The sequence below is a fragment of the Apiospora aurea genome (genome assembly GCF_038362705.1).
Source record: "Apiospora aurea strain CBS 24483 chromosome Unknown utg000002l_segment0_segment0, whole genome shotgun sequence".
NCBI classification, from domain to species: domain Eukaryota; kingdom Fungi; phylum Ascomycota; class Sordariomycetes; order Amphisphaeriales; family Apiosporaceae; genus Apiospora; species Apiospora aurea.
In genome coordinates, this window is record NW_027117389.1 from 3,967,380 (window position 1) to 3,986,427 (window position 19,048).

Below are 19,048 nucleotides of genomic sequence, written 5' to 3' on the forward strand. Positions count from 1 at the left end.
AAAGTGGGAATGGACTGGTTGGATAACCTTGATTTCTCGGGCGTCGACTCAACTTACCTACGACAACCTTGATGGCCAGCAGCCAGTCGGTATAAAACGCAGCCATCCATAACACGATAGTTGATCTATACACAACTGTCTGTCAGGTATCGCCCAGTTTCACCCATGGGCAGAACAGAACCTTCGGTGGGCCAGCCGCCTGCGGCCTTCCGCAAGGACGTTCGTGCCAAGAAGGCCAAAGCGACTTTAAACAAGACCATTCCCGCTCTTCTATCAACTCACCCGCGGTCAAGGCGTGGGAATGAGGCAGCTGAGTTAATCGCCGACCCACCCGCACTGAAGGCGGCCCAGCATGAGAACTCCAAAGCATCGCAGAAAGGCACCAGCACCGTTGACGCAACCCAGAGTGGTCCGCCAAGGCTCATCTTGCAAGCCACCGATACCCTCACTGCCGCCCGTCGGTTGCTCGAAGATCCCGAATCGGGGAGACCCGATCTAGCAAACAAGGCGGCGCGAGTTGGCATTCTGAACATGGCATCTCCTTTGTCGCCAGGCGGTGGCTTTCTGAACGGGGCTGGGAGCCAAGAGGAGTATCTCTGCATGCGCACGACGCTGCTTCCCTCCCTGAAGGATGAGTTCTACCGACTGCCCGAGCTCGGAGGAGTCTATACACCCGACGTTCTGGTCTTTCGGGACGAGGCCGGCGATAACCTGGAGAAGAAGGACAGGTGGTTTGTAGACTGCGTCTCTGCTGGTATGCTCCGGTTTCCCGATATATCCGTCGATGAAGAGACCGGCCGCGGATCTTACGTATTGGGGAAGGACAAGGACCTCGTGTTAGAAAAGATGCGGTCTGTGATGAGGATATTCCAGGCCAAGAACGTCAAGAAGGTCGTCCTGGGTGCCTGGGGATGCGGTGCTTACGGGAACCCGGTTGGCGAGATTGCCGCCGCGTGGAAGAGGGTACTGCTGGGTAACACTAGCAACAAGCAGGCCCGGGGGAAGAATAAGACCAGGGGAGAATCGTGGCAGGGCATCGAAACTGTCGTGTTCGCCATCAAGGACCCGGGCATGGCCGAGGCGTTCCAAGAGGCTTTTGGGGAAGGGCTTACCAGGGAAGAGCCTGCGCAGGAGTCTGAGGAAGAATTAGACGACGACCCGGACAGTGCTAGAGTGCGCGAGATCGAGGACAAGATCGAGCAGCTGGAACTCCAAGTCCAGCAAGCCAAGTCCACCCAGCTTCAGGACGGCCTGCGCTCTATTCTGACCAACCTTCACACTCAGCTAGCCAAGGAACCCCAACGACCTGATCGCAAGTCTCTAACCGATTCGGATTCCGACGGCTCCTAAGACATGAGCCCTAATTAGCACGAGAGAAGCCTAGAGTAGTGTGGAAGCCTGCTGCAACTCAATGTCACAGCATTTGCTGCGTATGTTAATAATGTTGCTCCCCATTTCTCCTTCCAACTCCCAGCCGAGATGATGTCTGCCTGACACCTTCCGCATCAAAGCTAGGGCGCCCCACGTCGCCCGCGTCGCGAGAATGAGTCACGATTTCGCATGCAGTAGTGCAAGGGGCGGTCGTAGGTGATTGGATATCCTCCACTTATCAGATCATCAGATAATTACTCTTGGCAGTATTGATCAGACAAAACTGTCTTGGCAATGATCCTTCGTTGATCTGATAAGATGTCTTGGCGCCGACCCGAAAGCCGAGCGCCGGGCTTGTTCCAAACAGATATGTCCCTAGGGCAATTATAAAAACACGTTGCCTTGCCTCCAAGTATTAGCTACAGCTCCTTTGGTCATTGTTATATTCTATTGGACTTTGGCCTATCTCAAGATGAAACCTGACGACGCAACCGCAATGGCACCAGAGCCAGTGGCAGCTGTAAGTGCAGCCGATCTTGAAATGGCCGTCCCTGGTCCCTCCCCTAATCACAATGAACCGATCGCATCAACCAAAGACTTGGTCGACCCGTTTCTCGTGACCTTTGACGGCCCTTTGGACCCCGAGAACCCCAAGAACTGGTCCAAGGGCAAGAAATGGGCCGTGACCGACGTCCTCTCCGCCACGGGCTTCAACCGCATCATGGTCTCGACCATCATGGCGCCCGCCCTCGGTACCATCGCGACCGAGTTCCACATGAATAGCGCCGAGTCCGTCATGGCCATGTCCATCTACCTCCTCGCCACCGCCTTCGGCCCCCTGCTGCTCGGCCCCCTGTCCGAGGTCTACGGCCGCCGGCCCGTCCTGCACGCCTCCAACGTCTGGTTCCTGGTCTGGAACCTTGCCTGCGGCTTCGCCCCCAACAAGGAGCTCCTCATCGCCGCCCGCTTCCTCGCCGGCTTCGGCGCCTCCGCCATCTACGCGCTGGCCGGCGGCGTGCTCGGCGACGTCTGGCGCCCCGAGGAGCGCGGCAACTCTCTTGCTATGTACCTGCTCATCCCCATCCTCGGGTCCGCTGTCGGGCCCATCGTCGGCGGCTTCATGGCCGGCTGCACCATCTGGCGCTGGATGTTCTGGTCCACCTCCATCTTCCAGGCCGTCATGGTCGCCGTCTCGTTCGTCTCCTTCTGGGAAACTTACGGCCCCGTCATCCTCGAGCGCCGCGCCGCGCGGCTCCGGCGTCAGACGGGCGACGAGAGGTATTACACCACCATCGGCCGCCGCGACGCCAAGAAGAACGTGGGGCGGGTCGTAAGCCGCGCCGTGTCGCGGCCTCTGCGATTGCTGATTATCCACCCCATCATCCAGCTCCTGGGCCTCATTTCCGCGTTCCAGTACGGTCTGCTCTACATCGTGCTGTCCACCTTCTCCGAGCTCTGGACGAAGCAGTACGGCCAGTCGGCCGAGATCAGCGGGCTGCACTACATCGCCTGCGCGCTTGGCGAGATCGCGGCCGCCGTGGTCGGCGGTCGCCTGATGGACTACATGTACCACTACATGCAGCGGCGCCTGGGCCGCGCCGAGCACAGCCCCGAGCTGCGCGTGCCCCTGTCGTACCCGGGCACGGTCCTGGGCCCGCTCGCGCTCTTCCTCTACGGCTGGGCCGCGGAGCGGCACCTGCACTGGGCCGTCGTGGACGCGGGGGTGTTTCTGGCCCTGTTCGGGAGCCAGATACAGGGGATGCCGCAGCAGGCCTACCTCATGGACGCGTACCCGGAGCACACGACGAGCGCGCTGGCGGCTACGCAGTTCCTCCGCAGTCTCACGGCGTTCCTGTTCCCGCTCTTTGCTCCGGCCGTGTACGATGCCCTTGGCTATGGTTGGGGTAACACTCTGTTGGCTTTCGTGGCGCTGGGGTTCGGCGTTCCGGCGCCTTTGATTTTGTGGCGGTATGGCAAGAGGCTTAGGGAGAAGGTCTCTTCTAGCTATTGAAGGGTTTAATCGAGCTCGAAGGGGAATGACCGTTTTCGAACATGATTCAACAGAAAGCGAAGCTTGTGCCGAATGTAACAAGTGAACCACCACAATTTACAAAACTCGGACTAGCATTTGGCGGGGATGTCGCAGAACTGCGGCATGGCTAACACCGAGATCATTAGAACGGAACAGTTAAATTATGATATCTACCAATTAGTTACCTGAGAAGCAATTAGTGAGAACAACATTTGGCTAGACACACATTACGCGAGTGCCATCATCCCAATTGAATTGCTTAAACTAAAATCACTCCTGACTACTCCTCTTGCGCAACTCCTCCTGTGATTCCCCCGGCTGCGAGCTAGTTTTGGGCGAGCTGCTGCTACTCGACGACGAGCTTCCACTATTCAGGCCGGGCGGCCAATGCACTGCCTTCTTGATCTTGGTGACTAACTCGTGTTCGTCCAGCACGCGCGGGCTATGCAAGGACGAAGATGAAGACGAAGACGCCTCCCTATCCCCTAAGATTCGCGAAGGCGCCAGACCTGGGGGTTGCTCACTGGTGTGGCTGCTGCTGTTGCCTCTGCCGCTGTCGCCGCCGCCGTCCCTCCTGATGGGCTCCAGATGCGCCCAGGTGGCAGCGTTAGCAGTGACACCGGAAGAGTCCACGCGGCCTCTCTCGGACGGCGATGGCAGAGTTGCCACATCCGCCGGCTCGTGTTCGTCGTCGGGGAGCTCGACCAGAGGCTCGGTCGGGATTATCGACGAAGAGTCGGGAGGTCCGGGAGAGTGAGGAGGCGAAGGGTCATTGGCTGTCCCCCCCGACGCCGTGATGATACTCCAGCCCCTCATCGTCGTCGTGCATCTCCGCACGACGGAAGGGCGGGTGCATGTCAGTTGCTCCGTACCCGCCGCCGGCGCCCTGTCTAGTGCCGCGCTCTTCTTCTTCTTCTTCTTCACCGGCCTCTCCGTCTTCGTCATCGAAATCGTGCACGAGGGGACCCCGCTCGATATCCCGCTGCTGCTCCACCTCAGGAGGCGGCGACCAGGGGTTCGCGATCCGCCACGCCTCGACGAGCTGCTGCTGGCGCCGCGCGTAGTTGCGCTCCTCGAGGTAGAGCGCAAGCGAGAGGAAGAAGTAGATGACCAGGATCAGGGTCACGAGCACGCTCCAGACGAGGATCATGGTGCGGCCGGGGTGTTCGGGGCCGGTGGTGCCGTGGAAGGCGGGGGGCGGGTTGTGGGGGTGCTGCGATGGGGTCCATGGTGTGGTTTGTTAGTTCTAGATGGTGGTGGTTATTGGATTTGGGCTTTTTTTTTTCCCCCTGTTGTATGGACATAGTGTGGGATACTGTGGTCTTGGTGTTTTTCTTTGGTGTGGAAGGTGTCATAATAGGAGGCCAAGTCGTGCGTTTGCGAGAATGTCTCTATTATAGGGCGTGTTTGGCTTGCGTTGGGTTGAGTCATGATGACATGTGAGCCATTCGTATGTTGCTGCTGTTGTTTATAGTGCTTCACTTTGTGTCATCATGAGCAAACAACGAATGAGTGTGATGCCTCTCAAGCCTCCACTTCCCCCATATCCGCTGCTAACCATTCGACTCCTCACATGCTTCCATATCCTCCTTCGAAGACAAAGTGGGCATAATAAGCCAGTAACGGCGGTCCTGTACCAGAGGTTCTACGCGAAAAAACAGCAGAAAGAAAAACGCCAAACATCAAGATTGGCTCGAACCGCTAATCTGATCACCCCTATCTAATGCAACGCAAGGCTTATTGACATCTACTTAAAAGTATATCCACTCCCAATTTAGTGCAGTAAAGCATCTAAGATATCGGAAAATAATGACGATCGAGTTGTTAGGACTCGTGTCTCCTTTTGGGGAAACATATACGAGATCTTAAGACAGGCCATTTACCTCTCATACTCCGTGATCAATCTAGAGTGGCCCCAATTGAGCAACCCATCGACGATTCAGAAAGTCGCCTTGCGTTAAGCCAAAAGGGAACAAAGCAAAAAATGGGGTTTCCATCAGTCGGGGTCCCTCGGGTGCGGATCAAGAGCAACGGGGAGCAGGTGCGATGTCTCTGACGCGCCAGAATAGATCCAGTCTCCGTCTTCTTCGGAGCCCCCTTCACCCACGAGATTCCGTTCCAGGTCCGGATCCTGTTCCCGTTCCTGACCATCCTGCGTCTGTTCGTCCTGGAGCCGTGCACGTTCCCGGGTCTGGATATATTCGTCCACATAGAGCGCGATGTGTAGCAGCACGAAGCCGACGGGGATCATAGAAATGACCAGCGCCCCGGCCAGAGCCGTGTACTGGTTCAATGTTGTTCTGGCTTGTGAGTCGTTGGGATGGTCCTTGTCTGGTGGGAAAGCTGTCTCCATGTTGGATGGTATTGTTCTTGTTGATTTCAACTTTGTTTGCTGTTTATTGCTCACGTCCAGGCTGTCCCGAACTGGTAGTTGCATCTCAGCGAAAAGTCTCGAGTCCCTCTGGATATCCTCCCCGTGGCGTTTGTTGGTTTGGAGTAAAGTCGTGGGAATCAATAGCAATGAACACTGGCAAAAACTATGGTTGAGATATTCTTACCGGGCTATAATAGGTTGCAACTTGGGTAAAGGACTCGCAACAAGGACGTTTCTGTTTAAATACTGTATTATGCGTTAGGAGGGCCCCCTAACTGTGGGAATAGGGTTTGCGTGATAGGGTCATGCTCAAATCAATTTAGAACTATATATTCATCACGTAGGGCACTATCACTCATTGGCAAAGGACTCATGCCTCTAATAAGATGCCATATCGTGTCTCACTCTCCCGTGCGGTGCAGTCATGTAAGTAAGGAGGAAAAATCAACAGTGTCTTGCCTTGCGAACTCAAGCAGTAAGGGGAGGGGGAAAAGATTGGCTGTCAGGTTTGGGCAGGTTCTGGCTGAATACTTAAGTAGTATTGACGTACGCCAATCCATCGCCTTTTGCGGTCATTCATTGGAAATCATGTCACGAAAAGGGGAAGACCATGCGCACAGAAGTGATGGCTTCCTTCAAGAAGGGATCGGGGTCAGGATTTAGGTGAGCAACTGCGTATTCAATTTACTATACTAATTAGGAAGAAATAAAGGCGCATACGCCAAAGAGATAATAGATCGTGTTTCCTTAGGCTAGAATAGAACGTGATGCGTAGGTACCGCAAAACGATTGATTGCTTCGTTCGACGGACTCCCCGGTAGCGGAATTAACCGCAGCAAGAACAAGAGTGGTTGCGCCGAGAAGCCAGTTGTCCGGTAGGCAGGAAGCTCCCTAGAATTACATGGCCGGGACGAGGTAGAGTTGGAACGGGGTGCAGTCAGGCTGCACGGTCGTGGCGACGACGGCTTGGGCGCCGCTCTGGGGGCAGATCTGGAAGATGGCCACGCCGTTGACGAAGGTGCAGGTCACCATGTTGGTGGCGTCGGCGGTGCACATCAGGTAGACGTACCCATTGTTCGCGATGTCCTCGGGCGAGTCCAAGAAGACGCGCAAGAAATCGACGTCAGTAACGTTGTCGGTGTCGGCGAAGTCCGTGCCCAGCATCAGGTGGCCCTGGCTGTCGATGCTGGCGATGAGCGCGTCGGCGATGTTGGGGTCGAAGAACAGGCCGGGGACAGTGCCGTCGTTGTTGACGCCGTACTGCCCGTCGTACGGGCCGCCGCGGGCCTGCAGGACTCGGGCGGTGGGCGCGGGAGCTGCAAAGTAGTAGTGCCAAGTCAGCAGGATGTCATCCGGGCGGGGTCGCCGTGCTTTATATTGGTTTGATATCTCTGGCATACATTTCCCATCGGAAAGGGAGAAAGAGCCTGTCAACCAAAGGGAGGGGAAGTCGGATACTCACTTGTGATGGAGGTGGTAGTGGTGGTGGTGATGCTAGTCGTGGTAGTTCCGGTCGTGGTCGTCGTGGGCGAGGTGGTGCTGGTCGTCTGTGATACAGTCCGTTCAGTCAGTCAAGCTCATTTCATCTACTCCATGGCAGCCTTGCCCATGCCCGTTTGGCACACGACGAACAACCACATAGAATAGCAATAATTGTGCGGACGTACCAGGACAGTAGTGGTAGTGGAAGCAATGATCGTCGTCTGCGGGACAGTGGTGGTCACAGTCACGGTCTGGGTCTGCGTGATCGTCGTAGTTTGGCCCGGGCCCATGCTGGCCGGGACCGTTGTGGTAGTCTGAGAAGTGACGGTGGTGGTGGCGGTGGCGGTGGGAGCAACGGTGACGGTCGTCGTACCCACGCCGTGGCATCGGCAGGCGCTGGAGTAGTGCTGGTAGCCCGAACAGGCGTTGGTCGCATAGGCCGGGACAGTCATGTAGACGGCCGAGTACGCCGGAGCGGGTTCTCTGGCTACAACGCTGGGCTGGAAGGCATCAGCGGCAGCAGTGCGCTTACGCATCATCGCCGTTGTAACCGTAGTCGTGGTCGTTGTGGACAGCGAGACGAAGGTGGTCTGGTCTGTAGTCAATAAACTAACTCGCGTGGAACAATCTCATAGAGCTGGAATTGATCATTGACATACGGTTGCGGTGACAGTGGCGGTGACGGTGACAAAGACAGTGCTGGTCTGATGGGATCTGGATCAGTACGCGCTCCTCAATACGAGTTTGTTCGAACCATACCGCAGTAGCAATGTTGGTGGCAGTTGTGAGGCTGGTCGCCGTAGTAGTAGTGCTGGTTGTAGCGGTCTATCCCACACGCCAGTCAGTCAGTATCTGTGCCGGGCGTTACAAGGAGATGTCTCTCCCCGAGCTTGCTTACAGTTGTCGTTGTGGCAGTGCCGGTGCCCCCACCGCCGCCACTCGTAACAGTGACAGTCTGGAACGCGGTTGTCGTGGCGGTGACGAACCTGGTCGGCAGCGTGACCGTTGCGGTCACTAGAGATGAGCAGGCTTGATTGCCGCCATAGGTTGCCATCTGATAGCATGAGTCGGGAGTACATGTTTGGTAGGGCTTGGCCTGGACGCCGCCGCCCAGGAGCAGGAAAGGAAGGAGAGCGAGTGCCTTGTACATGGTGAAAGGAGTGACTGGGAGTCAGATATGAGTGAAAAGAGTGACTGGAAATGAGTGTTGGAAAAGACTGAGAGAGTGTGTGATGATGGGATGATGTGAGGAGATCAAGTCAACCAAAACGGGATCCTGTGATGATTACTTATAGATGATGCTCCTAGTACGACTTCTGCTGTTGGAGCCTGTCATTTGCCGTTAGCTATTCGGATTGAGGCGATCACTATTTGGAAGAAGGCGATGTGAGACCCAGCTTGGGGCTCTTGGCAGCTCAGCTCAGCTCGATTCTGAGACCCTGAATCACCCCGTCGATCTAGACCAGCCGTCATGGTGACTAAAGCGGAGGATCTGCGGACTGGACATTAGCGAGCGGCCCAGACAGGAGGAGCGAGCGCCAATTGATTGATGTCAATTAATCTTATCTGTATTCACGTTTTGTTTCTAACTAGCAACCAAGCCGGCCTTGCGACGGTCATGGCACGCTTGCCAAGGACACAATTGAGGTCCTGTCTAATTGTGGTTTGCGATGGCAGGTCTTGTCCACCAAGATATAGCAATACCTAGAATTACAACTCGCATTTTATGGCCATTTTCAATACCTCTCCTCAGTCCTTTGGTCGGGGTGCACAGATCCGCGAGGCGCACTTTGGCACGGCGAAGTAGACTTTGCGGTTGTCGCATCGTCCGGGATGGCCGCGTTGGCAACGGCCGACTCTGCCCGCTCGTACGGTACGACGAGACCTGCGCCGCCTGGTGCATGTGGTGTGGTACCAGGCTTTGGTTTCGGCCGTTGCCGTGCTCGGCGCCCAGCCAGCCTGGGCGGCCGAGGACTCCGAGTACTCCGAGTGGGGCCGGGCGACGGACCACCGGCCTCTAGCTCTATGGGGGCATCTTCAACTAGGTACTTGCTCCATGGACAGCTCACTCGATGCACTGACACAATCACACCTGACGACAGTCAATCTTGGCTCCTATTGCGCGAAATTTGAGTGAGTGGCTTCGAAGGCCGAAGTATTGTTGTTCCCAAAAGTCGGTGTCGTACGGCCCCATGTTTCGCGACATGCGATGTGTGTAGACGCTGGTTCGAGACCGTGGTCGATCACGGCAAGAATCAGGTACTCATTTAGGGCTCCTCCAGCTTCGACGAGGCGCGCATCGCTTAGTGCAGACGCCGGTCTCCTTTTGCTAGATCAGGTCGGAAAGTCACAATGTCACTAAGGCAGGTACCCCGGGCTGCATCAGTTTAAGCTCCTACCTAGTACCAATGTTACTGAGTAGGCAGAAACGAACCAGAAAGGGCTGCTAGTATCGCTGAGTGGCATGAATGGTACCTATCCAGATAAACAACATTCCCCGAGATTCATTTTCACCTGTAATCGGGGAAAAAAAAGACACAGTTTCCCTCCTACCTCTACCCTTTGTAACATAGAAACCCTCGCCCTGTTTGTCTTGCAGCAATCGATCGACCAGGCCGTGGGATGCGGGATGCGCGCAATAGGTCTGGGCGATCGACGATGGCGGAGGAGAAATGAAACGAACTAACAGTTGGCACAAAACAGATTAACTCCTGTGGATGATTCGCGTCGCGGATAACCACCAAGTGCTGGGCCCTATCCGGCTCTTGGCCGGCTAGTCAGGCGCAGTCGAGGTGCGTTTCATCGGGGGCTAGCGCCCGAGCACGCCGCGCACTGTCCAAGCGACAAACGCCGGGCGGATTTCAGGTTTCGGCCCAGGGTCGGCCGTTGGAGCATCATCCCTCTCGCCCGGCCGCCAGCGAAGAGAAAGCTGGACCACGAGAGACAAAAAAACATCCGATCAACGTAGGTAGCGAAGCGGCTTGCACCGTTCGTCAAGCCGACGAACACAGTGACGGGGGGCATCCATCCAGCAGGGTTCCTTCCCCCCTTTTCACCCCGTCATCGACTCTGCTCATTCCGGGGCCCAGCCTTTGAGTTCGTCCCATCTCCCCGCGGTCTGGGCCCTCTCCCCCGCTGACTCGAGGGCCTCGAACCTTCCAGCATGTGGTTTAGTTTCTGCGCTGGTGCGCCCCCAATGGGCCAAAGATGGGTTGAACATAAGGTTTCTCAGGTGATACACACAGTCTGGCGCTACTGCCAGGCTGTCACTGCTCCGTCGACCCATTGCCCTTGCAAGCCTGCCCGCGCGCGTCAGGGTCAGGTCAGGGTCAGCGTCTGACTCCCAACCGAGGGGGGCTCTTTCTCAGTCTCTTGTTTGTTTAAAGTTAAGGTCCACGCCCGCCCCATGCATGTGTTCCGCTTGGATTGCTCTTGGGTCGAAATAACTTTCTATCGGCCTGTTCGCTGTCGTCGAAGGAGGAGCCGGACATGCCTGAAATTTGCGTGGCGTTTATATTTATCTGATTTTTGCTCTTCCTGAACAGAACAGGAGAAGGGAATCCAAACGATCCTCTTTCGTCGGTTTCAGTACCTCCGTTTGGCTGCCCGCGAGCGCCATCGAGCCGCTCCTTCACTTGCCGCATGAACCATGCAGGATCGAGGCCATGACATCTTGGCCGTCGGCGTTTTCTTCCTCACCGCCAGCTGGGCCATCTTCCTGCTGCGCTTCTGCAGCCGTCTGAGGCTGGTCAAGCACTTCAAGGTCGATGACTGGTCCCTCGTTATTGTCCAGGTACGTCGGCGGCAGACCGGCCGACCTCCAGAGAAGATTCACTGGCGATTTCAATTTGCTCCCATCTCCGCGACATTGGCTAACCTTCTGCCCAAACAGCTCGTTTTCACTTTGTATCTGGCCTGCCAAATAGGCAGTGCCGTCCACGGCTCGGGGAGGCACGAGTCTGATCTGACCGATGCCGAAAAGTCCCAAGCTTTGAAGGTAAGCCTTGCCGTACCTCCTTTGACGCGCATTTACCTCTTCAGTCGAGAACTCACATTGGGGACAGTGGTGGTATTTCACCTGCCAGGCCTACGTAGTGGCCACCTGCACGTTGAAAGTCTTTATTGGCATCTTTCTGATCCGCATAGCCGTCAACCGGCGGCATTTGCTGGCCTTGCACATCTTGACATGGGGCACATTACTTTTCGGTATCCCCTATAGCATCTTGATGATCATCCAATGTCGCCCGATCGACACGTTCTGGAACATCTCGCCGCGCGCCCCGGGGAAGTGCTGGGACTACCGCGTGATGCAGACCTTGACTCACGTGGCCTCCTCTCTGAATTGTTTTGCGGATTGGATATTGGGCATCATCCCCTTTTTCATTGTACGGTCGCTCAACATCACGAGGCCGACCAAGGCTTTGGTCGCCTGGCTCCTGTGCTTTGCAGCCATGTATGTCTTGCTCTTTCTACTCATTCCGTCTCTACCCCCAAAGGGGCAGTGTCATGCTGATACTATCCGTATAGTGGTAGCGCCGCCACCATTATTCGCACTTTCTTTCTCCCTCGGATGGTCTCGGGCCACGACTTTCTTTGTAAGTCACATTCCATATGCCCCAGGGGCTTCAAAAGTGACCATGATGCTTACACAACCCGCCGTGCCGTCAAGATAAAACGGTTGACTTGTGCATCTGGAGCACCGTCGAGGTTGGCGTCGGGGTGCTCGCCTGGTCGGCATCCGTCTGCCGTCCTATACACCGATACTTTCTCGCCAAGATCCAGGAGTGGCCATGGATAGGAGGATTCGGGACCTTCCGCCGGCGGCTCAGCTCGAGGGACGTGTTCGTGGATTTCCCCGTGAGGGACATGAAGCTACGGCCGGACGAGTACTACCACGAGTCCCGGTGCTCCTCCAACGGCGGCGGCTCGACCAGCAGGACGGCCAAGCGTAAAGGCAGTTTCTTCGTTAGCACGCAAGAAATCTCCGATCCGCTATCGATAGCGGAAGGAGGGGGTATCACGAGGACCTTGGAGCTGACCCAAATCACAAGTCGGCATGGTGCTTTGTTCCCTTGCCCGCCAGAGGCGGCCTTCATGCCGCATTATCTATCGACTGTATGTCCTTTGCATTTCTTACTAAGGAGTGACCCGATACACTTGACAATTACTAACTATTCGGCTCCTAGTCAGATGAATACGCGAGCGTGCCCACAGACTCGGTAGACAAACCGAGATCGAGGCTCGCATCTGTGCCCTTCCACGGTACACGCCAGCTGTATACTCCCCCGCGGCGTTGCGCTATCGTTCCTACTAAGTCAATGAGGAACGCACCTGTGTCCTATTGGCCCAAGACCATATTCAAATCCCGTGACGGCGCCTCGCCTAAATCTCCCAACCACCCCAAGACAGATGGATCGTCGCCGCTGCATCTGATGAGCGGAAGCATAGACAGCGGCCACTGCTCCATTCTAGAACACGGCACGCTCCTGCTTCCTGCTGCACGCCCTCGCGGGTGGAGTATCCCGCACCACGGCAGCACCGGCCCCAGCAAAACCAACACCAACAACAAAAATAACATCATCACCATCAACCACCGCTCGACGGGCTCGCTGGTGTCGCCCCGCCAATCCGTCGTCGCCGCCGCCGCCGCCGCGAGCCTGGATGAGCACGACAGCCGCAGCCTGCGGTGGTCGACCGCCAGCGAGGCGAGCTGCTACAACAGCGGCGGCGGCGGCCACAACCAGCTCCGCGACACGTTCGAGCCCCTGGGCCTGTCGGCGCCGCCGCGGGCCGCCTTCCTGCGGCGGTGCAGCCACCTGAAGCCGCCCGTGTTCCAGCCCATCAAGTGGCGGCGGAGCCGGGGGATCCGCCGCGCGGCTGCACGTTGTCGTCCGATCTGCTCTCAATCTGCCCCCGTCGCCGCCGCCGCCGCCGGCGATGGCGGCGGCCGGCAGGGTGCACTCGATGCGCGAGTTCGGGCAGTGGTCGCCGACGGCGGTGCGGAGGGCGGAGGCCGGCGGCGGCGGCAGGGTCTCGACGGTCGTGGACGATAGTGAAGAGGAGGTGGAGGCGGAGGCGGAGGGGAGGAGGATCTAAACTAGGTAGAGTTGGCGAACGACGGAGGACTTTTTCTCACACGGTCGAGTCTCCCGATATAACGTGCAAACGATAGAACGATGATATAATATACACCGAGTGATGAGCTACAAATACCTACCAGTCGTCGGGTATGAATACCAACTATCTTAATTACAGCCAAGAAGTAGCCCATCCCACAGTAGCGACCCTTGATTAGGAAACATTTGGGAAAGGGAAACACCCCGTTGGGTCGGTGAATCTGCCACTTGTTTTCTTACGGAACCGGACCTCCCATCTTATCAAACACGACGGCGCATTCCCTCAACCTGGGCCTCGGCCTCTCAGATGTGTAAGCTGGCAGCGCCGCGGAGCTCCGCGGTGTTGATCAAAACGACGGTAATATATCCGGATTCGGCTTAGCCTGATCTCAAATCCCAGTCATCAATACCGTCCACTTAAGGCAAGCCCCTGTGACGGACATGGCACCCCTTCCACGGCAACGGCATTCCGGGGGTTGCTGTGTCATGGCTGTCGTCTATGCAGTGTCGTATACTTATATAAAAAGGCCATTCCTTTGGGTAACCATTGAGCTTCACATCAACGCAGACTATTGCAATTAACGAGCACTTCATTACTTCTTCTTCTGGTCAACGTGATCATCGTCGCAATGCAGAACAACCAAGCAGCCTTAATCCTCGCGGCGGATAATAGTCCGCTCCAAGTCGGGCAGGGGCCTTACCAAAGCTACCCCGCGGCGGACGAAGTCGTCGTCCAGGTAGCTGCGGTGGCCATCAACCCATCCGAATGGAAGGTTAGTTAGACTTTGCTTTGCTTTTAGCGATATGCTAAATGCATATAGCGCGCTACCTTATACTGGTTTACTGGCAACTGGCGCCGTGTTACAGATGAAGGAATTCGGTTACCTTCCCCTGAAATACCCACACGTCTTGGGGAGCGACGTGGCCGGGACCGTCGTCAAGGTCGGAGAGGAGGTGAAGCGGTTCAACGCGGGCGACCGCGTTATCGGGTATGTATTTACCCTTCCAGGTTACACACACAAACACACATAAATTGCACATTCGCTCCTTCTTTGTGGGCTACCAAGCAGCCTGGTTGAAGACGTGCGCTGCTGACATGTTTTGATCTCGCCAGACACTGTTTGGGTCTGCTCTACGGCGGCGCCAAGCACAGGGGCTTCCAAAACTTCACGACCCTGCGCGAGGCCGTCACAGCGCCGATCCCGGACGCGGTCCGGTTCGAGGACGCCGTGGTTCTGCCCCTGGCCATCTCGACCGCGTCGGTGGGTCTATTTGGCCACCTGAAGTTCCGGCTCCCGTCTGCGGAGCCCGTGGACGGTCACGGAGACGGCGGCGGGCAGAGGCACCGTGACAAGGTGGTCCTCATATGGGGCGCCGCGTCGTCGAGGGGCAGCGTCGCCGTCCAGCTCGCCGTGGCGGCGGGTTACGGCGTCGTTACTACGGCGAGCGCCAAGAACCATGACTACGTCCGGGGGCTGATTCCCGACGGCGGAAAGAACGTCGCCGTGTTCGACTACCGCCGCCCCAACGCGGCGGGCAATATCATCGACCGCATCAAGGTTCGGGGTTGGAAGTTCGTCGGGGCTTACGACTGCATCGGGCTCGAGGAGAGCACCCGCGCCTGCGCCGAGGTAGTCCACGCGTTCGGCGGTGGCATCTTGCCTTCGGTCCTCTGGCCGCCCCAGGATCTGCCCTCGGACGTCGAGGCCAGCGTCGTCCACGCCATCAGGCCCGGGACGGTCGCGGGGTCGCCCGGGTCCCGCGTCTGGCGGGAGTACTTGCCGCAGGCGTTGGCGAACGGGTCGTTGCGGCCGAGGCCGGAGCCGGAGATTGTTGGGTCGGGGCTGGATAAGATTGAGGGGGCGCTGAATTTGCATAAGGCGGGGGTGAGTGCGAAGAAGCTGGTGGTGCTTTTATAGGCGTCTGTAGATAAAATGTATAGGTCTTCGTGTTTTCTTTCGTGGGTATTATTCGGGACTGGCCAATGGCTTCCATCCATATAGACCATAGTGAGCTAGTAATGAACAGCTAGCAGACTTTGCAATGGCTGCGGTGGCAGAGGATCTCGCGATACAGAGCAAGGATGGCCACGATACAATTGCGAGGGGGTTACCTTGAAACATCTCATGAGTGCTTCCCAGAGGCATTGCTAGACTCCTACATAAGTTTCTTTTTACTACTTGTAAGAAATTCGAAGTACGTACTGCCTTACTCGGTAGACACTGTTCAACGCACCGTCAACATGAATGAATACAGCTATGTTCACAAGTGTGTATACCCAGTATTTTTGAGTCGATATGTGTTGCGTTTGCTCGGTTTCCAGTCACTTGCTTCTGTTGGCCTGCGCTGGTATGAGTCGAAAAGCAAAAGAACAAAAAAGGTCAAACTATATTAATCAATATGTCATCTAGGGAAATTCCAATACATCCTCCCGCACTCTGCTTCATTCCCTTGTCAAGGGTTGGAGTGTGAGAAGCGGCGTTGGAACCTTTCGGGCATGAGATAGCCAAGCTGTCCTCCTTTTCCTTCGATCCTTTGGGCTCCCCATCACCCGAGTCGTCCCTTACCCTCCATTCTGGCAACCACGGTATCACCAATCATGAGCCTAAGATGAACAGGGGTCTCTAGTATGGCGGCGATCAGGGGTAAATGCTCGACCCAGACTTCTAGTTGATGTTCTAGAATGCGAAGGTCATGAGATCTTCATTATTCCCCACCCACAATCAAGTATGCGTGCAGACAGCCTGGGGCTTCCAGACACAGCCGCGGTCTACTGCTCGGCAAGGATTCTGAGTCCGCTCCCACGAACGACAAGGAGCCAATCCTCATCGTCAAGTTCAACCGCAAGTGGCGCTTCTGCGGCTCCGCCAAGGATGCCGCCTCTGACTAGGGTCGGCAATGGTTGCGCGAGAAGCTCGAAAAATCCCGTTCACGCTGCAGAGGAGTCACAGGGTGATCAATGAACCTCTCCCAGAGATGAGGGAAAGGGGGTTATGCGACGGGGGGAAGAACCCATGCTTCGCGCCGTGAAGGGAGCAGAAGGAGGTCACGGGCAGGGGTGGTTGAGGCTGTGCTAAATGTCATTCCTTTTTGAATTCTCTTTTTGTTGCGCGCATGGAGAACTTGATGCTCCATCTTTTGCCAAATAAGGATGTTGAAGAATTCCATCTCGCGAGAGGGTCGCTGATCATTTGTTCATCCCCCAAGATCAACCTGAAACAAAGTGATCAACCAGATTTCGACATCAGATGGGTAATATGCTTATTACCACAACCAATCTCTTGGGAGGCCATGCTCGGGTCACCCTTGCCGGCCGGTGGATACGGCCATATTGACTTTGAACTTACATGTCCTAACCGTCTGCCGTCCGGGCCGTACTCAAGAGACATTTGAGGCGCTGGACAGGGACCGGGCTTTCCCACTTCCTTGAGCCAAGCAGGGGGTGGTGGTTATCGTGGATCCGGGCAATGACTAAGTAGACCGATCTACGTGCGGCTTAAATTACTGCAAGTCGATGCACGGCCGACATGAAGAACCGCAGACCATCAGTTAGCAAGCGAAATACCAACAGCGTGATCGTGAGTAGACGGTGTGACTTCACCACCCCTGGGCAAAGCTTGATGCGTTCGCTGATTAACACCAACCTAGCTTCCCAATTGCAGCAGAAGATGGCACACGTGAATAGGTAGATTGTGATTCGTTTCATTCTATGACGAGTCGGCAATCAAAAGGCTTGAACTGTTAGTTTACTCAGTCTTCGCGAGTCGTTGCGTGCAACTTCGGAGTGTTGCCTCCGACATCATGATTATGTAAGGAATGCAATGATGGCGTCTAGGGCAAAGAATGACGTGAGAGGGGCGCCCAAATAAGCCATTGATGCCGATTTTGCCCCGCCATGCAGTTGGTACTTGGTAGGGAAAAAAACTGGAATGCGCTAACCACCAGATTCGACATTGACGTTTGTGAACCAGCCTAATGCTCTCCAGGTGTCCCATGTGCGACGTACCCCAAAACAGAAATACCAGGTACGGATGGAACGGCCGTGTGTCAACATGAAGTTTTCTCTCTTTCTTTCATTCTCTCACTGCCATCATGCAACGATGATGCTCGTATTCAACGTATAGAAGACCCAACTATCATACAGTATGCAAGCACAGAAAAGTAGACCGACAGGGCGGTTCAATTCAGGGTCTGCGCAGCTTGGCTACAGCCTGTAGCTTGGCAGCATTCTGCACTGGGAGCTGTTTCCAAGGAAGACCTGCCGATAATGAAAGGACGAACAGCGCTTACAGACAGGGGTTTCCGGACTCTCCAGCCGGGGCCCCTGCACGTTAGCAGGTACCCTAGTAGCATTCCTGGGTAGGCTGCCAGGTCTGTGGCCAAACACACCAGGCGCGCACATGGCAGACGGGGAAAAGGCGATGGAATCGGCAACGATTTACATTCATCTGGTTGCCTCAAACCTGAATGATGGAGAAGACGACGGGCGGCGATTGGACGGGCTGCGGCGCCGTCGCGTCCCAAAGCCTCACGCAACCCTAGGTGCATGAGATGCAACGGCTTTGAAAGGGCGACATCGAGCAATACCTAGGTAGGTATTTGTGTGTGTGCAGCGTTGCTCCTCCCACAATAGGTGATAGGGATCCTGATTTTGCGCTCCTGCAGGTTGGCCAGAAGAGGGAACGTCTCCATCGTCACAGAGTCGCGATTGTGGCGGATTCGTTCCCGACTTTTTGGCAAAGCTGCACCGCCAACGTAAGGCTCGTCGTAATGGGAATCCATGGCCGAGTGGGAAGTCCTGCAATGCACCAATGGCGCTCTGCGATGAAGGGGCTGAGGGATCTCCCGTGTGGGGAGGGGGTGATGGGTTTGGCCTGACGTTGCTGCAAATGCCAAATGCCCTTGGTGCCCATGGGCAAAAAGCCCAGCAAGCCCAGGGGAAAAAAGAATGGGTGCCCATGACGTCGTCCTGCTCCCCTCTATCCCCAAAAATATTTCCAGCCTCCAGCTGCCCGTCTCACCATGTAACCTCCCATCCACTTTGATGCTATAAACTGCCCGTTTTGATGTCAATTGCTACCGGCTGCAAGTGGCACTTCGGCCTTGGTCGGAGAGAAAGAGAGAGAGGCAGACTGAGGCAGGAATGTGAATGACCAGATGTCATGCGCCTTGACGTGCGCAACTTGGCCATTGGATGGACGTTCTTAAGCTGTGCTGTAATAATATGATGCATTGATTGCATGAGGAGTAGGTCGGTAGGTCGATAGGTCGGTAGGTATGTATGTAAAGTACATGTAGCATTTCTCGATCATGGCCGGCCTAATACCTGCCTGCAACAGACAGACATGACAAGTTGTGGAGTAAAAGTAAAAGCAAAGCACTGGACGCAGAGCCCAGCAGCCCAATTCCCAAATCCGAACCCAATCTCGTGTAGCCCGAATTTCCGCGTGGCTTAGTGTGAGTGGTAATTACTGTTTGATATTGAGGGATTGAGGGACTGTCGACGGCCAGGGACGGGAACCAGGTGCAGGTCGGGTTTTGGCGATTTGGCTGCAATACAGCAGTCAGTACCTAATCCAATGCGCAGGGCCAGGGCCAGCACCAGCGTGTTTCGTTTCCAACCAATTTTGGGGGAGGGGTAGCCTAGGGACATCAAGCCAACAACAGGCCATC

General features: G+C 55.9%; 8 protein-coding genes across 8 annotated transcripts; 4 read left to right on the top strand and 4 right to left on the bottom strand.

Moving 5' to 3' along the window:
• Window positions 1–165: 165 nt before the first annotated feature.
• Window positions 166–1,350, top strand: PG986_003588 (uncharacterized protein; the record flags this gene model as incomplete). The annotated part of the gene is made up of 1 exon (XM_066839810.1): window positions 166–1,350. One exon carries the CDS (start codon window positions 166–168, stop codon window positions 1,348–1,350), a length of 1,185 nt encoding a protein of 394 aa, XP_066704874.1.
• Window positions 1,351–1,843: 493 nt separating this feature from the next.
• Window positions 1,844–3,382, top strand: PG986_003589 (major facilitator superfamily domain-containing protein; the record flags this gene model as incomplete). The annotated part of the gene is made up of 1 exon (XM_066839811.1): window positions 1,844–3,382. One exon carries the CDS (start codon window positions 1,844–1,846, stop codon window positions 3,380–3,382), a length of 1,539 nt encoding a protein of 512 aa, XP_066704875.1.
• A 291-nt stretch (window positions 3,383–3,673) lies between these two features.
• PG986_003590 (uncharacterized protein) lies at window positions 3,674–4,553 on the bottom strand (the record flags this gene model as incomplete). The annotated part of the gene is made up of 2 exons (XM_066839812.1): window positions 3,674–4,232; window positions 4,276–4,553. 2 exons carry the CDS (start codon window positions 4,551–4,553, stop codon window positions 3,674–3,676), a joined length of 837 nt encoding a protein of 278 aa, XP_066704876.1.
• Window positions 4,554–5,399: 846 nt separating this feature from the next.
• On the bottom strand, window positions 5,400–5,756 carry PG986_003591 (uncharacterized protein; the record flags this gene model as incomplete). Its single annotated transcript, XM_066839813.1, has 1 exon — window positions 5,400–5,756. The coding sequence occupies one exon, from the start codon at window positions 5,754–5,756 to the stop codon at window positions 5,400–5,402; it is 357 nt and encodes a 118-aa protein (XP_066704877.1).
• Window positions 5,757–6,674: 918 nt separating this feature from the next.
• Window positions 6,675–8,409, bottom strand: PG986_003592 (uncharacterized protein; the record flags this gene model as incomplete). Its single annotated transcript, XM_066839814.1, has 5 exons — window positions 6,675–7,093; window positions 7,240–7,324; window positions 7,445–7,854; window positions 7,919–8,084; window positions 8,158–8,409. The coding sequence occupies 5 exons, from the start codon at window positions 8,407–8,409 to the stop codon at window positions 6,675–6,677; spliced, it is 1,332 nt and encodes a 443-aa protein (XP_066704878.1).
• Window positions 8,410–8,995: 586 nt separating this feature from the next.
• Window positions 8,996–9,453, bottom strand: PG986_003593 (uncharacterized protein; the record flags this gene model as incomplete). Its single annotated transcript, XM_066839815.1, has 2 exons — window positions 8,996–9,307; window positions 9,352–9,453. The coding sequence occupies 2 exons, from the start codon at window positions 9,451–9,453 to the stop codon at window positions 8,996–8,998; spliced, it is 414 nt and encodes a 137-aa protein (XP_066704879.1).
• A 1,455-nt stretch (window positions 9,454–10,908) lies between these two features.
• On the top strand, window positions 10,909–13,312 carry PG986_003594 (uncharacterized protein; the record flags this gene model as incomplete). Its single annotated transcript, XM_066839816.1, has 5 exons — window positions 10,909–11,256; window positions 11,324–11,712; window positions 11,787–11,854; window positions 11,929–12,374; window positions 12,446–13,312. The coding sequence occupies 5 exons, from the start codon at window positions 10,909–10,911 to the stop codon at window positions 13,310–13,312; spliced, it is 2,118 nt and encodes a 705-aa protein (XP_066704880.1).
• Window positions 13,313–14,004: 692 nt separating this feature from the next.
• PG986_003595 (uncharacterized protein) lies at window positions 14,005–16,265 on the top strand (the record flags this gene model as incomplete). The annotated part of the gene is made up of 4 exons (XM_066839817.1): window positions 14,005–14,148; window positions 14,243–14,364; window positions 14,490–15,261; window positions 16,191–16,265. 4 exons carry the CDS (start codon window positions 14,005–14,007, stop codon window positions 16,263–16,265), a joined length of 1,113 nt encoding a protein of 370 aa, XP_066704881.1.
• Window positions 16,266–19,048: the final 2,783 nt, after the last annotated feature.